General features: G+C 41.9%; 2 protein-coding genes across 2 annotated transcripts; both read left to right on the plus strand.

The window, feature by feature from the left end:
* Window positions 1-1,434: 1,434 nt before the first annotated feature.
* On the plus strand, window positions 1,435-6,606 carry LOC140281675 (uncharacterized). Its single transcript, XM_072376172.1, has 7 exons — window positions 1,435-2,866; window positions 3,428-3,489; window positions 3,889-3,927; window positions 4,028-4,309; window positions 4,523-4,809; window positions 5,626-5,828; window positions 6,586-6,606. Exons 1-7 carry the CDS (start codon window positions 1,562-1,564, stop codon window positions 6,604-6,606), a joined length of 2,199 nt encoding a protein of 732 aa, XP_072232273.1. The 5' UTR covers window positions 1,435-1,561.
* Window positions 6,607-6,955: 349 nt separating this feature from the next.
* LOC140281676 (uncharacterized) lies at window positions 6,956-15,219 on the plus strand. Its single transcript, XM_072376173.1, has 15 exons — window positions 6,956-7,065; window positions 7,314-7,417; window positions 7,598-7,768; window positions 7,856-7,890; window positions 8,125-8,289; window positions 9,184-9,318; window positions 9,717-9,755; window positions 9,837-9,977; window positions 10,337-10,422; window positions 10,529-10,552; window positions 11,512-13,013; window positions 13,441-13,530; window positions 13,604-13,888; window positions 14,051-14,289; window positions 14,377-15,219. Exons 1-15 carry the CDS (start codon window positions 6,956-6,958, stop codon window positions 14,467-14,469), a joined length of 3,219 nt encoding a protein of 1,072 aa, XP_072232274.1. The 3' UTR covers window positions 14,470-15,219.
* The last annotated feature ends 51 nt before the right edge of the window (window positions 15,220-15,270 follow it).

The raw sequence follows: 15,270 nt of genomic DNA on the forward strand, positions 1-15,270 counted from the left end.
GCTGTGCCGTCAGATCACGAACAGCACGCGCAGGGCTAATGGTAGCGATTGCTAGCTAGAGACTGTTTTTGGCAACACACCCCTAAAAACTCACCACAGTCTTCAGGTGGACTTCTCACAGATTTTATTTTTTTTTTCAGTTAAATGTGGAGGCACGCATCTGAACATGATAAATTAATTGTCACCCAACCCTTAAGTCAAGCAGTTGTCAGCAAATGATGTAGCAAATAAATTTAGAATAAATTAATGAAATCAAATAAGTTGGAATTTGCTGTATAACGATATAGGTGTTTAGCAAGCTGGTGTTTAAGTATATAAAAAGAAAAATTCTGCTTGTTCACTTTATTATAAACATTAAGAAGAATTTTTGGTGCGTTCATACTGCCTAAGTTGGATGTCCCAACACCTTTGTAACACATTCATAGAAGGCAATGGAGGGGAGTAGGATGTTGTGCTGTCTTTAATGTTGGAACATGTGAAATACTTTTGAGTAGTCAGTGTTTTACTTGGTGAAGAACATAGCATAGCATACACCGTAACATGGTCCTCTGTTGAGAAGATGGTGACAAAGTAAAAAAAGAGGTGGTCCCTCATCCCTGATCTATAAACATGCCTCTGAAAGTGATAAATCAGACTAAATGGATTGTTAATCTCAAGTCAGGCTGCTTTGTTTTTTCTTTTTGTCTTACTATTTTGAATGCTCTGTTACACGAAACAAAATAATGGTTTTGATGCAGCTGTGCCACACTTCATACTCAACTGACATCGGTTTAAAATGGTGGCTCTGGTGAAAGGGTGTCACCTCTCTCTTTGTCCTCGTGTCTGTCCTCACCTCCCCTGCTCCTTTTTCTAGGGACTAAGATGACGATCCAGGACTCGAGTGTAGGAATCAAGCGTGTGCAAACCGAGAAATAAGGGTACAGAATTGAGGAGGGCATTTGTAGTTAACCTAAAGCAGGTGTGCATAAGCTATTGGACAAGTTGTTAAAGTAAATGACAAGTGCATCAGAGAGCAAGCAGAAGGGGTGAGGTTTGCCCCAGTAAGTTTCCAAATACCACCTCCCTCCACCACACTATCTTATCCCAAACGTAAAAGGTTTTTATTTAAAGTTGGCTGAAAGTTCATCCTTATTTAGACTGTGTTGTAATGCTCATCTAATGTGAACTATTCATGTGAAATTTTCATTGGTGGGATGTTTAACTCCCCGCTAACAGATGTGACGTCTCTTATCACTCATTTTAGTTTTTTCTTGCTTTGTTCTGGAGACAGAAAAGTTGACGTGCAAGAAGATGGTTTTTACTCATCTTAGAAGTTATCGTTCTCTTTTAATTCATAATCTCTCTTTTAGTTTCATCAGGGAGCTTTTATCGGAGCACAGACTGCTTCTTCGTGGTAGACTGGAAAATCCTGCTGTCCTTGATGGAAATGAACAGTGCTCATGCTGTTGGGGGGGAAAAGCCACAACTCTGACAGCAAACTCAAACAGACCATCTCTGTACTCACCCAGAACACAATCCTCTTCTCCATCAATCTTCTGAACTTCTGAAGATCGCCAGCGCTATGTCCCATCCCTTTTTTAACCCACTTTCTTCTGGGAAACTCAGTTTCCATCAAGTGAATTATGGACCCTCCAGCGGACTGATGCAGAGGGACCCTCACAGGCCATGCCCTGACCTTGTACCTGGGTCCAGTTTCAGCTTCTATGGAGCCTCATCTACAAGCTCTATCAACTTTGAGCCAGCAATTCCTCAGCAGCTAGTTTTGCCACTGAGCTATAGGCCTGAACAAAGTGGAACCAAGTCAAATGAGGACATAGAGGGTATTTTAGGCTTGAATATTGGTGGCGCCAGAGAGGACGTGAGGCATCACCCTGTAGGCCAGGATGCCACCACTGAAAGAGTACCACTGTATTCATCATCTGCTGCATCTAATTTTCTAAGCACTGGTCATGGTAGGATACGGTCCACTATTGGAAGAAAATGTGATGTGCAGTTGATTTCAGATGTAGGTGATGAGGAAATGCCAATGCAGGACAAATCTGTTGGCCATACAGAGTCCAATCAACCCAACTATACTCCAGAATCAGCTGCAAACATCCTTCAGAGCTTTGGACTTGAAAAAGAGGACTTGGAAGATCTCCTTTCTTACCCTGAAGATCAGGTCACTCCTGACAACCTGCCTTTCATCCTGCGACAGATTCGCATTCAAAAAGACAGAAGCGCAGCAACTGCTGTTCAATCAATACAGTCGGATGAGACTGGAAAGACCAGTAGAGCTAATAGTTGTGGAAGTGGAGGTATGTTAGAGTCGGGCGCTTACAGTGCCGATAGTTTCAGAAGAGAGCCAACGCAAAAAAGTACAGCGCACGATCAGTTGGGCTCTGAGGTTTCCAGATCTCTTCCTGTGAAGGAGACAGAATGTCCTGGCCTTGTGCCCAGTGGCAGCGATGACCACACTTGCAACAAAGGTCAAAGTAAAACCTGTGGGCAAAGGTCAAAGAAGATGAAAAAGCAGCCAACAAAACAGCTGCACGCGCAACAGAAAGCAAAGCGAAACACTCTGCTGAAGCACAGGGAGCAGCCACAGAAGCAGTCAGAGTCCCAAAAGAGGAAAACTTTGCGCCCTCGAGTTTTATCTAAACCAGTGTCACCTTCTCTCATCCCGACGACTGTCTCTGAACCTGCGGTGTCAGCGAAAGTGTTCAAGGCCACACATGTGCCACCTACCGGCAGGCAGTTTCCAGCTGAGGTGGCAGTTTCCAAGGGTCTGCCAACGCTGGCCAATATTCATGACTACGCTGCAGCCACACCAAGAGTGTTTCCACATACCTGTTCCCTGTGTAACAAAAGATGTGCTCTCATGAAGGTAAGTACAACTACACTCTGCTGTCTCTCCATTTAAGAACTGTTTATCCTTGTTTATGTCTTATCTAATCTCTTAGATAATTTAATACATCAGATATTACTATCTGTCTTAGTTGTTTTTTGGGGCTTCTTACAAAAGAAACATGGCTCTATCTTCTTTCTATAATGTATCAGATTGTGTGTTTTGTCCTGATCCAGACCTGACTCCTGAGGTGACCTTTGTCAAACCTGAGTCTGTCAAAACCGAAGATCCAAAATATACATTGGGTCTAGAAAACCATTTCTAATTTTGGTGTTTTACCCACAGTGTGACTTCCGTATTTGTTATAATTTGCAATTAAAAACTTGGAACCCTTTAAAGTGAGCCAATCAGCTGCAATAACAAAAATTTAATAAAGAAAGAAAGAAATGAAGGAATGTCTACAGTAATGCATCATATGTGTTTTCATGAGTACTGTTTAACCTGATGAACTTTAATCTTTCATCTGAATGAAATCCTTTTTAAAGAATGGCCTTGGAGTCATTGAAACTGATGACAGTTGTTTGTTGTTTGGATCACTAGGTTTGGCTCTCGCACCAGAATACAAACCTTCACCTTGACAACTGCAAACTCCTCCGGAAAAAGTCAGTCCTTTCTTCTTTTAAACTTTTCTTTAAAACATCCTAATCTCATGGGTGTTAACTGCTAAATAATGTCTTTGGGGAAGGCCCACGAAGGTTGTGGAATTTGATATACAGGGATTATGACATGCTTTAACCTTTTTTTTTAGGATTCTGTGTTCTGAACTACTTCTTTACAAGTGTTCCCACCTTATTGAATAGTGAAAGCAACTTTACAATCTGCAGAAGTAAAGGATAAACTTTGAGTTGTCATCTTCAAACGCACTCTGTACAGAATGTGGTGGAACTTCATTTAGAGTTCATGATACCTGTTTTGTTCTATAGAAATCACAGGACTGATGTGACCTTTCTGCTCTTTAAGGAGATGTGATAGATTTGCTGTCTTTTGTTTTTCCCTCATAGATACCCAGGGTGGGATGGTGAGGTACGACAATTCCTGAGGTGAATTTCTTTGTATTCAGAGCTGAACAAGTATCCTGATCTCTTAACCTTTCCTTTTCTGTTATTCAACTATGCTTTCCTTGTTCACTCTTCTTTCAAGTGCTTTGGGTAAAAATGCAAAGATCTCGTACCCAACTCGTGCCCGGACCTCGCAACGCCATCACCAAAAAACCAAGCACGAGAGCCCGTCCGGCTCCCAAAGCCCACGCCGTCGCTCCTTAGAGGGTAGAAGGCACAAAACTTATAGTCGTTCCCGCTCTCGCAGCCCACTTCGCAGTTGGGACACATCCACCAGCAGTTCCCGTCCCCGTTCACATAGCCCTCGCTGCCTTCGTAGCGATAGAAGAGAGAGACGCAGCAGCCGATCACCACGCACTCACAGGTATGTGTGTGTGTGTGTGTGAAGGGGGTTGATGTGAAATGAATGAATGGATTGTAAAGTATTCTGAATGGAGAATGTCATTTAACATTTAGATAATTATCAACATCCGTTTGTCATCTCTGCCTATTTTCCTGAATTACTGCAGTGAAACATTGTTGCCATTTTAAACTCACTAAATCCGTTCACTTACAAATGATCCGAATCTTCTCTTAGGTCACAGTCTCGTTCTCCGTCCCCATGGTACGATCAACCTACCTCCTCTCGTAATCGAGCACACTCCACGAGCCGTGAGAGACAACTCTCCTCTGGGAGAAGAGATGAAAAACAGTCATCTCCAAGGGGGAGCTGCGAGCGATGGTCATCGCCGAGTAGAAGCGACAAGGAAAAATCCCCATCAAGGAGAGGCGGTGAGAAACTATCACCCCCAGGGAAATCACGCGCTCAACGAAAGAGGTTGAACAGTGTGAAGAGACTGGCAAAGAGAGTGATGCAAGCACCAGGTATGACAATTTGCGAGCATTTTATAACCTCCATGTAGGCTAAAGGGCTACTTCTTCTGGTCTTCCTAAAAAAAACCACAATAATTTCCTATGTTTTCTTTACATACATGATATGGCTATTGCTTCCACACCATGCCACAAAGTTATTGACTGGTTCCTTAGTCAGCCTTTTGTCCATCACTGATACACCCACTAACTGCAGAGTCATCTGAGTATTTCTGGTGATACCAGGACTCTGAGTTGTACTTGAAGTCTGAAGTGTACAAAGTGGAGAGAAATTGTGAGAATTTAGTCCCCTGTGGTGCTCCAGTGCTGCTTATGACCTTCTCAGACACACAACCCCAACAGGCATGATGAATTTTGCTTGATATCACTGAAGAAATCAAAGACTGTGTTCCTCACAGACCTCCCTGCTTTGTCAGAATGAGAGTGGGTTCATTGAGGAAGTTAGATTAGTTGCTTACTGGAAGAAGACAGCTTTTTAGTTAAAGCACCCCTTCAGACTTTCTGCAGCTTCCTGAGACCACAGGTTACCTCTAAACAGTGTGTGTATAGGTTGAGTTGAGGAGAACCAGATTGGGATTTTCTTAAAGGACTGGCCGAGGAGCTTTATGCATCTTTCATATTTACACAGAATAAATCAAACATTGAAATCCAAAGTAATTAAATGATTTATGGGTTATGACTATTTTTTCCAATCAGTTTCCCTGACCAGTCTTTATTTTTGATCACATTAAATCCCTCAGTGACCAAGTAAAACCTTTTTCAGTCTTGAAAACCACAAATGTTTGACTCCCTGTGTCTTTGTTCTTCCAGCTGTCCAGTCCCTGTCAAACTCCTCTGACCTTCAGACTGTGGTTAAAACTCTGGCTCCGGCCTTACTGGCTGAGCTGGCCAAAATGAAGTCAGCATCCGTGCCATCCTCTTCCAAAGCAGCCAAGTTGGAGTCAACTAAGAAGTCCCTGAAAGCAAAGCCTAGCCTTCAGAAGAGCAAGGCAAGATCTTCTGCAAGGCTTGAGGTATTTGTATTTAGCCAAATTCATGATGGTGTTATCTGACGGTGGCAAAAGTTCAAGCAGATGTGCATAAAGTTCTTTCACTTAATAGCTGCATCAAAAGCTTTCCATGCACGCACATTTCCACAGTTCTTCTATTCTCTCAGTGAATCCTTATTGAGGTGTGGATGGCTGTGATTTTTTTCTGCAGAATGTCTCAGCACAGTATTGTATGTTCTTATTTAGCTTATCATTCTCTTTGTCTGCCGTATCTGATTGTTTAAGGCACATGAGTTGTTAGTTTGCGAGGTCGGCATAATCGCACATTTTTTACGCTGTAGGAGGTCGGGCTCAGTATACACACAGTGAATACTTGGAGACTGGTGCATATTTCCAAAAAACAGATCACTCCTGTCGATGTTTGGGAGAGGTCCACTAATGGACGTTGGTAGATTTCAGGCTGATTCTCGCTGATGTCCACTGCACCCACGTGCACAATCAGCTGTTTCACCCCTTGGTGTTTTGCCATACCTCAGGTAGTAGTTTTGTGATGTCGTAGACATTGGCACTAAGATAGCTGCAAGTAGCTATTCTGTTTATGTTTAAATTAGATATGGCGCCGTCTCCAAGTGTGTTTGACCTTGACACACGGCACAGTTACTCTGTCCATCTGCTGCTTTGTATAGTCTCTCTGTTTGTGACACATTCGGCTCTGACAGTCATAAAAATCTGTTTAACTTTATTCCGGGTGACGTTGCATATCCTCCATTGATACCAACAGTTTGACGTCACTTCAGCTTAGCACCAAGTCCATCATAAGTGTCTTTGCAGAGTCTTGGAAAAGACACAGTATCTTTTAGCTTTAAGTTGTAAATAGCAGTTTTTTCACCCTTTCCTTTGGAAGTAAATGTGGACTTTTTACCACTCGATTCCATTGGGAGTGTTGAGGGAGGCGTCCTTCAGGCATGTTGAGAGGATTGTAGTGGCTTGCTCATTGGATAAGTTGTAAAAAGCACAACAATGATTAAAAAAGTCTCGGTTCACTTAAAGAAAAATAATAAAATTATATCCAAGACTTGTGGAAAGAGGTAGAATGATTTAAAAGCGAATAAAGCAGTAATCAGCAGGAGGAAGCAGAGACATTGACAAACATGAACAATGACATGTCAGATTCACTATTTAAAATACATCTTTATTTGCAGTCTGGAGCTAAGAAGCCTCTTCCGACATCTTCAAAAGAGCAGAAAAAACCTTCTAAAAAGTAAGTTGTGCTTCAGTGGAGAGTTTTTTAACAGTGGTTGACCTTTTACCTGGTTTTTATCAATGTATTTGATGTAGATATTCAGATTTATTTTCCTTTTTGTTACTCATATATCGGTAGTTTTAAATGGAAAAAAACCCAACATCGCTACCATGGCCGTCTCATGGCAAAGAATGCGTCAAAACTGTCAGAGATTCCATTTCTCCAGTTTTCCCCCCACCGACCGCTTTTTACTCTCCTCTTCGCAGAAAAACCACAGTGGTGCCCAAAAGCACAACCAAAGCTGTTTGCACGAGAAAGCCGACGGCCTTGAAGTCGAAGCACCAAGCAGAAGCGAAAACCAAACAAAGATGTAAGTTGGAGACTTTTCATTTAGAAAAACAATCCGATGAAAAGATCGAGAGCCAGTGAACAGGTTTGGACACAGGTGCTTATTCAAAATGAACAGGGATTCAGTTGCATTTTGCAGCAGGTTGTGTGTGCATTGATCCCAAACTCCACCACTTTAAAATGTGTTTTTTGTTTTGTGCAGCATCAAAGCTACCAGACAAGGCCATGCCCGACAGAAAGGATTCTGCTGCCGGAGCAGTCGTCCATAAAACAAAATGTGACGTCCCAGAGGGCAGCGCTCCACCATTTTGGCTCACCACGACAGCTGCTCCCTACATGTTACCAACTGCGATTCCTTCGTTCTACGTCCCTGGTAAAGATAAAAGACGGAAACTATGTTAAACTTCCAAATAAAATAAGTGACCGAGATCAAGTTACACTGTTCATTTTTGACTCCTAGACTATCTAACAGTCAAGGGAATGGATGACATTGAGGTAAGCACGTTTTTCTATTAACTAACTAATATTAACTAATCATTTTTGCAACTTTTAAGTGAATTTTTAGTGCAAACTGATATTAAAAACATTCCGTTTAGTTGAATTACTGCAAAAAGCATCAGTAATGTTTTTTTAGAGATGCATAAGGAAGCTCGTTGTGCAGGATTTTGTGATTTTCTGCCCCCTTGGTTTTTAAAGTAGCCTTTTGTCTTTAAACCCTGCATTCTGCAGAGAGCGGTCCCTCAAGCTTCTATGTTCTCCACCATCATGTTGACTGGTTTGCCTGAAGGAGACTACACCTTCACCAACATTGTTAAGCTGGTGGGACCATATTTCCCCAAATGGAAATATCGTCCTTCATTCCATAACGTCATCGTCCTCACAATGCAGAGGAGGGTAAGTTATGCCGTGTTTGCAGTTTTGTTCATTAAATAAAGCTTTGTTATTTGAATTGAAGTATTTGAAGCTGTGGAATCTGGTGGCGTGAGAGTGTGAACTTCAGAAAGGGAGGAAGTTCAGGGGGCGTGCTGCCACACAAGAACATTTTGATAAATAAGTCCTTAAAGGAGCAGTGTGTAGAATCCATTGACCATACAGTGGTCAACTTCTTGAAATGGCTTCTTGACAGCCACGCTTCTTCCACAAAGACCATTTTAGATGAGGCTTCAGTGAACAGCAGAGGGATCAATTGATCCAGAATTGTCCAAATACATCTCAGGTTTTTGCTGGAACTTTCTTATTTTTAAAGATACTGTTCATCTGTTAGTGATCTTCCTTCCTTTTTTTTAGATGCAAGTAGATGCAAGGGACTGGATAGTGTAGTGGTAAGATTGCCAACTTTCATGTGGGTGACCTGGGTTGTGTCTTTATAGCAGGCTGATAATAACAAAGTGCCTAAAGATTACATTCAAAAGTTTTTAACTTTAACAAAAAAAAAACCACATTCCTCTGAAAAATGGTTATGTCTCAGGACTATACTTAAAAAAAGAGCGAAAAGGAGCCAGTGTACATAGAAAAACCTTCTGAAAGCCTGTGGAACTGTTGCTCAAGACCACTTTAAAAGGTTACAAAAGAGTCTGGCTGCTTGGAAGCTGAATATAAATGAGGGGATGGTTCAAGACTTTAGCACAAGATTGTATGTTGTGTATAAAATAGCCTAAAACCAAGACACGGTTTAAATCAATGTTTTTCATTTATCAATAATAATCATTGAAGGATATCCTGCAATTTCTAAAAAAAAAAAGCAGCTTGTGTCATTACTTGTTTCATATCTTCTCTCCTTACCCCCAGGCCTTTGTGTATTTTGACAACTGGAACATGTGCAGCACATTTGCCCGAGATAGCATCAGAAATCCGGCTTTGGTCAGAGACAGCGTTGTCACCGTCCACTTCGTCTTACAGGACACACATCCTGGATCAAATGAGGTATGAAAAGCATTGGGAGAGTGCTGGAAGGGGCTGGTGTGACTACCTCCCTTAAATTGGATATTTGGGTCCTGCATCTGAAAGCATAATCCGAACATTTTAGTTTCTAAACGAAGGAACCACGTGAAGACAAACCGGATCGTTCTTTAGGGGAAAACATACACTGCAGTTTAGTTCTAATGTAGTTAAATCTGTTTAAATTTGTTTTTACACTGCAGATAAACCATTTTCTCCAGTTATAGTGGTGATGCTACACAATTTTTTGCTTATTTCTACTTCTGAAGGGTTGCATTTTAATATGCATTTTTAATTTTATCAGTAAATTCAAATAAAATGACTTTGAAAGTAGTTTTTTGTGACTTCGACGTGACATTCAGAGTCTTGTTGTCTCTTTGCAGGTCAACATCTACAGACATCTAATGAAATGGAGCAATGCTGTAAGTCTCCAGTCTTTTATCACGGTCGGCTGTCAAGTGAACGCTGCAGCACTAAACACTGACGTTCGGTCTGTTTTCCAGCATGTCCGAGAGCTCGAGTCTTTGGAGGAGCGGCTTTTGTGCGTGGAGATCACCAGGACATCTGTGGAGCTTGTCAAGAGGGTCTTGGAAGTCGTGGCGTCCATCGCTTCTTTTGTTAGCTTCCTGCCACTCGCCAACTATGTACGACAAACACCTGCGATTGTAACATTTAACTGACACTGTTGCCGAATTCCCTGGTAATCTCCCTGCTGCAGGACTAATAGAAGATTCTCACAGGCATTTTGGGGCATGTTTGCCCAGGTTTGGGCCCCACTCTCCATGCGTGAAGGAGCTCCTGCAGAGCTTTTAAATGGAAACTAATTTAACCTGACTAAAATTAAACAAGTGCATATAAAACATCTCCACTTTTCTTTTTTTTTCTCCCATTAGAAGGGAAGTTAGAAAAGCGCAGAACTGCCAAAGCATTTGTTGATGAAGAGAAAATGGCATGCATGACATTTTCCCAAACATAACTCTTTCAAATGATCTTTCTGCCTTAGATCTACATTGAGATGGCTGAATGCACTGGTGTAACACAGGTGGTGAAACATCAGGCGATGCGTTCGAGGTTTACAGATACAGCTTGGTATGTGTGTACCTAAATCCGGAGGAAGACGTTGCACACGGTGTTTCTGAAAGTCTGATCTCTCCATGTTTTTATCTGACCTGCTCCTTTGCTTTCCTCTCTACAGGATGAACATTCGATATATGAGGCCGTGAGTATTTCACTCTATTATTGCTCATTGCAGAGATGTAACGGTTGCCGTTTTCCCCCTGTTCCCTGGTTCAACAGATGTAAATGGTTTTGATTTAACATTCAACTGTAAAAAGACAAAACTGCACCCGGCTCAGTGGAGCGTAAAACGAGTCAATCAATCCCAGTATGACTGATAAAGTGCTGATGTAGGAGCCAATGAGTTTCTTTAAAGGGCAAAATATCTACACAGTATTTGCTGGAGTCAGCAAAGGCAGCCAAAAGATATGCTGGGGATGGTCAGAGTCCTCTCTGGGAAAACAATTGAATCAGCCTAATTCTGGGTTAGTGATCTTATCTTAATGGGTCTATAGGTTTACCCCCATTATTGACGGATACTAATGGTGCACAGCTTACATTAGTTGTTTGTGTGCATAGTATCCCTCCAGCTGGTCTGCAGGCATCAAAACGTCTCATTCAGGGTTTCAGTTGGCTGTTGGCGACGAGGTCAGGGGAAGGTTTATATTACTGCAGGGGTTAACTAGTCGCCCAGCAGTTGACGAGAGACGTCATTATCTTTGTTGTTGCCTTGAGTTCCACAGTTTAGCAATGCCCCACTCAGTCAACTCCCAGGCTAAAAACTATCCAAGTGACAAGAAACAGAAAGTAAGCCGCTGTGTTTGCAGCTTCTACAGTGTTAGGATTTCCTTTCTGTCAGTTTAAATTTAAATTTTAAGTTTTAAATGTAAGACTATAAACTGAACATCCTTTTTTTTTTCTTTTTTTTAAGTTATTCAGGAAACTGTGTGAAGATTAATTGATGATGGTCTTAACTGGTTGCAGCTCGACAGGAAGTGGAGAAATAAAGTTGAGGGATTCGGATGTAAACTGAACCATTAGTTCAGGGACAATTGGGGATGTATTGGATATATTCGATAATCTGTTATGTCTGAAAATGTTATTTTGTGATTTTTATTTCAGTGTGAAGACCCTCAAACAAAGTTCACAAAGCTCAAATCTTATCCAGATAAACCCTAAACTGGACATAAAGATTGTGGAACAACCTTTTTCTGCTAAACCAGCTGCCATTTCTGAGTGTGTCACAGCCAGACCGAGTTTCACCACTGCAAGGGGCATGGAACTGGGGAAGAACAAGGAGAAAGCAGGAGCTGATATCCCTGTGAACTCTGATCCGTCTTTCTCAGCTCATAGGATCCGTTCATCAGCAGCAGCTGTACAGATGTCAGCTGACGCAAACCGAGAGGAGGCAAAAACCATAAAGAACCCTGTGGCTCCAGGGGGTATTGTTGCAAAAACTGTTGAGTTGGAGGCGAAAGTACAAGCATCAAAGACAGATAAACGTGAAGATGGGAACCAAAGCGGTAACACTGAAACCCGTTCACCTGAACCTGAAATGGATGCTTCATTTCCTCTGCGGGATGGCTTTGAAATATTGGATTTTATTGTTGATCAGACTGAAAAAGAAGACGATGACCAGAAACTTGAAACTCCCGATGATCACAAGATATCTAATGTTGGCAGTGAAGCCACTGAAGATTCTGTAAAAGATGAGCCAGCAGCTACAGAGTCAGAGGCTAACAACGAGGAAGAAAGACTGACAGCGGAAAGAGATGAGAGTCCAATTACCAAAACATCTAATAGTGAAGCGAAGGAGGAATCTCTAAAGAAACATGACAAGACAATTAAAAAGTATGAGACGCAAGCAAATAACCTCACACCAGAAAAAGACAAAACCATAGATGAGGGAGCTGTTGAAATGGTCTCTGTGGCAACAGATTCTGCTGAATCAGCTCAAAAATCTGGTGGAGGAATCGTAGAGGACGGGACTGCATACAAGATTTTAGACGAGGGAGCCCCAAAAGAAACAACAGCCACAACGATATCAACCAGAGGAACCGGAGAAAGAACAGCTACGACAGACATTCCCAAGGAGAAAACAAAAGAGGAGAACCCAACATCACCTGCCAGCGATTCAAAGGAAGAAAAGGGGGAGAAAACTGCAAAGAAAGAAGAAAACAATCCCACCAAAGAAAGTCCACCAACAAAGAAGAGTGACGTTGTAAAAGACACTACTGGAGAGGATGTTGCTAGGGAACTATTCGATGCTGCAGAAGAGGAGTTGGTTGAGGATGATCGTAAGACAAGACAAGAAAAGTCAAGGAGAGCAAGACCAAAAAAAGGCGTTAAAATGACTAGAAAACAAATTTCTGCCAAAGTGGATGATACAGAAGCAGCAGAGTGTCAGGCTAAGCTCTTCTTAGCTGATGATCAGCCTCATGCAGACGAGTCTGAGAGGGCGAGAAAGTCTACAGTTTCTAACGACGACGGGAAGATGCAGGAAAGAGTTGGATCACCCTTAAATGAAGATGAGGAGTCTATGTGTCAGATTGAAGGTTCTTTGGAAAATGATCCAAGGCTGATGACTCCCACAGATGTGTCTGACAGAGGGGCTACAGGAAGAGGTAAGGCAAAAGATTAAATTACTACCAATGCCAGCATTTTTTTTCTCCTGATTTCCAAAAAACACTGCTTGATGTTACTAACTAATCACATGACAGGTATAAAAAAAAAGACATCTCTTTAAGGTGTAGAAATGCTCACTTAAAAGCTAAAAAATAACCTCAGTAAAACTATGAGTTTAAGATCCGACTGTTGAGCAGTCTGCTGTTTAAATCAGCTTGGTTTCCATTTAAAGTCCATGTGAGGCAGCTCAGGATGTTTCGGGTCAGGCGTAGGTCTGCATGAGAAGAGAAATGGACATTCAGAGAACTCGCTGTTCGTGTCTCTGATGAGCTAACATGCCAGTCAGCTCCAAAGCATTTCTAAATGAAGTGGAAGGTTTTAGTGTTGATAAAGAGTCTGAAACCTTTCTCTGATTTGTGACTGAAGATGAGGTGGGAAGGATTGAAGAGAAGGAAAAGGAAGCGGCAACAACCAGGGCGAGAGGCCGACCCAAGAAGAGAAGCGGACTGACTCCTGGTAACACTTACGCATCTGTGTCTGTCGGGGCTATGAAACATGAAACCCCAGCTTATATTGTCTCTACTTGCAGTGAGAAAATCTGCTCGAGTGAAAATGATGAGCGCAAAGCAAGAAGAGAGGGGGGAGTCTCTGCTTTCCCCTGCGCTGGATTCCTCCTCGGATAGAATCCAGCCGGATAGAGACACATCCGCACCACCAGGGGGTGTCCAGCCTGAGATGCAGAGGACAGAGGGAGAAGCAGCAGGTCAAGATGATGATGATGCTGCTAAACACCAGCCAGAGTCCGAGTGTCCTGATGACCAGATACAGAGCAGAGAAGAGGAACAGCTAGAACATATCAGAGCTTATCTTAATGGTACCTTGATTGAACTCACAAACTGATTGATATACAGTATTTATCTATATGCTGTGGAAAATGTTTGGAAAATTATCAATTGTCTATTACAGTAGATGTGGAGTAAATTCTGATCTCGGCTTCAAAGATTTATAGATTGCTTTTTGTTCTCTTACTCTTCAGTTGTTACTGAACAAAGGGCGGAGCTTGCCGGACCCAGGGCAAAGCGCTCTCGTTCTCAGTCTTCTCATGCATCTGCCGACTTCAAACTGCCGCCATTCAACCCTAACCACTCCTTCGGGGAGGAGTTTACAGTCCGTACGTTGGGGTATTTCTGTAAGCTCTGCTCCGTTTTCTACCTGATTGAGAACAACGCGGAGGACCTGCACTGCTGCAGCGAAACGCACCACAATAACCTGCTGGTACGCACAAACACACACAAGGATTCAACACACCAAAAAAAGCACACGCTCAACCTCTCATTGTCCTTCACCTTCTGTTTTGTTCAGAAACATTACCAGAGAACGGCAGAGGAATGGAAACCTTCAAGAATGTCAACACGGAGTTCTCAACGCTCCGTTTTGGACCGATTTTCACTTTAAGTTTCCTGTGAAAGAGCTAAAAGGCTCTACTCACTGTGCTTCTGCGTGTTCGTGTGTCCTCATGGCCCAGAATGCACAGAGTGCTCTGATTGGTCAGCTCTTCCAGGAAATCGCAAGCTCTAAGATACTTCTAAAATGGCTGTTTTTGTTAAGCCAGGTACTGTAGCACAAGGGAAGTGAAATACTGAGCATATGAAGATCCATTTAACGTCAAATAAGTTTTCACAGGGGTTTAAACCACTGATTGCGTTCTTATATGTTAAAAAGTAAGATGTTATTCTACTTTACCAGTTGAAATGCTAGAGAGAAAGTCCTGAACAGACTTTGTTTTTAAGTTGTTTTTAAGAGTGACGTGACAAAACTGCAACATTCCTCGAATTCTTGCGTGAAGCAGAATATTTCAGTCCCCTGTTTTTTAGTTTTTTTTTATTAAGACTGCTACTCTAAAAATACTTTAAATGGGCACCTTTCAGTCTCTGGGAAAGTGTTGGTTTCTACTGTATGTACAAGCAGATGTTAAGTATTACATTTTAAATATCTTATTTTTTTTGGGTCATTGTCAAAAAAATAAAAATGATTTGCGGTTGCTTTAAACCAGATTTCTGTTAGTAAAATATAAAGCCAGCATATCAAGAAAAATATGCACATTTTGTATTTTAACAACATTGTGTTTTTCCACAGACTGCATTTTGACTTTGTTTTTGTTGAGTAAATAATGACGCTGTGTAATATGTCTTATGTTGGCGTTCACCTGAGGCTGTATTTCCTGTATTTTTGATATCTGCAAGGACCAGGTGATGT

The sequence above is a fragment of the Leuresthes tenuis genome, unplaced genomic scaffold, assembly GCF_036924035.1.
Source record: "Leuresthes tenuis unplaced genomic scaffold, fLeuTen1.0.hap1 SCAF_22, whole genome shotgun sequence".
NCBI lineage: Eukaryota > Metazoa > Chordata > Actinopteri > Atheriniformes > Atherinopsidae > Leuresthes > Leuresthes tenuis.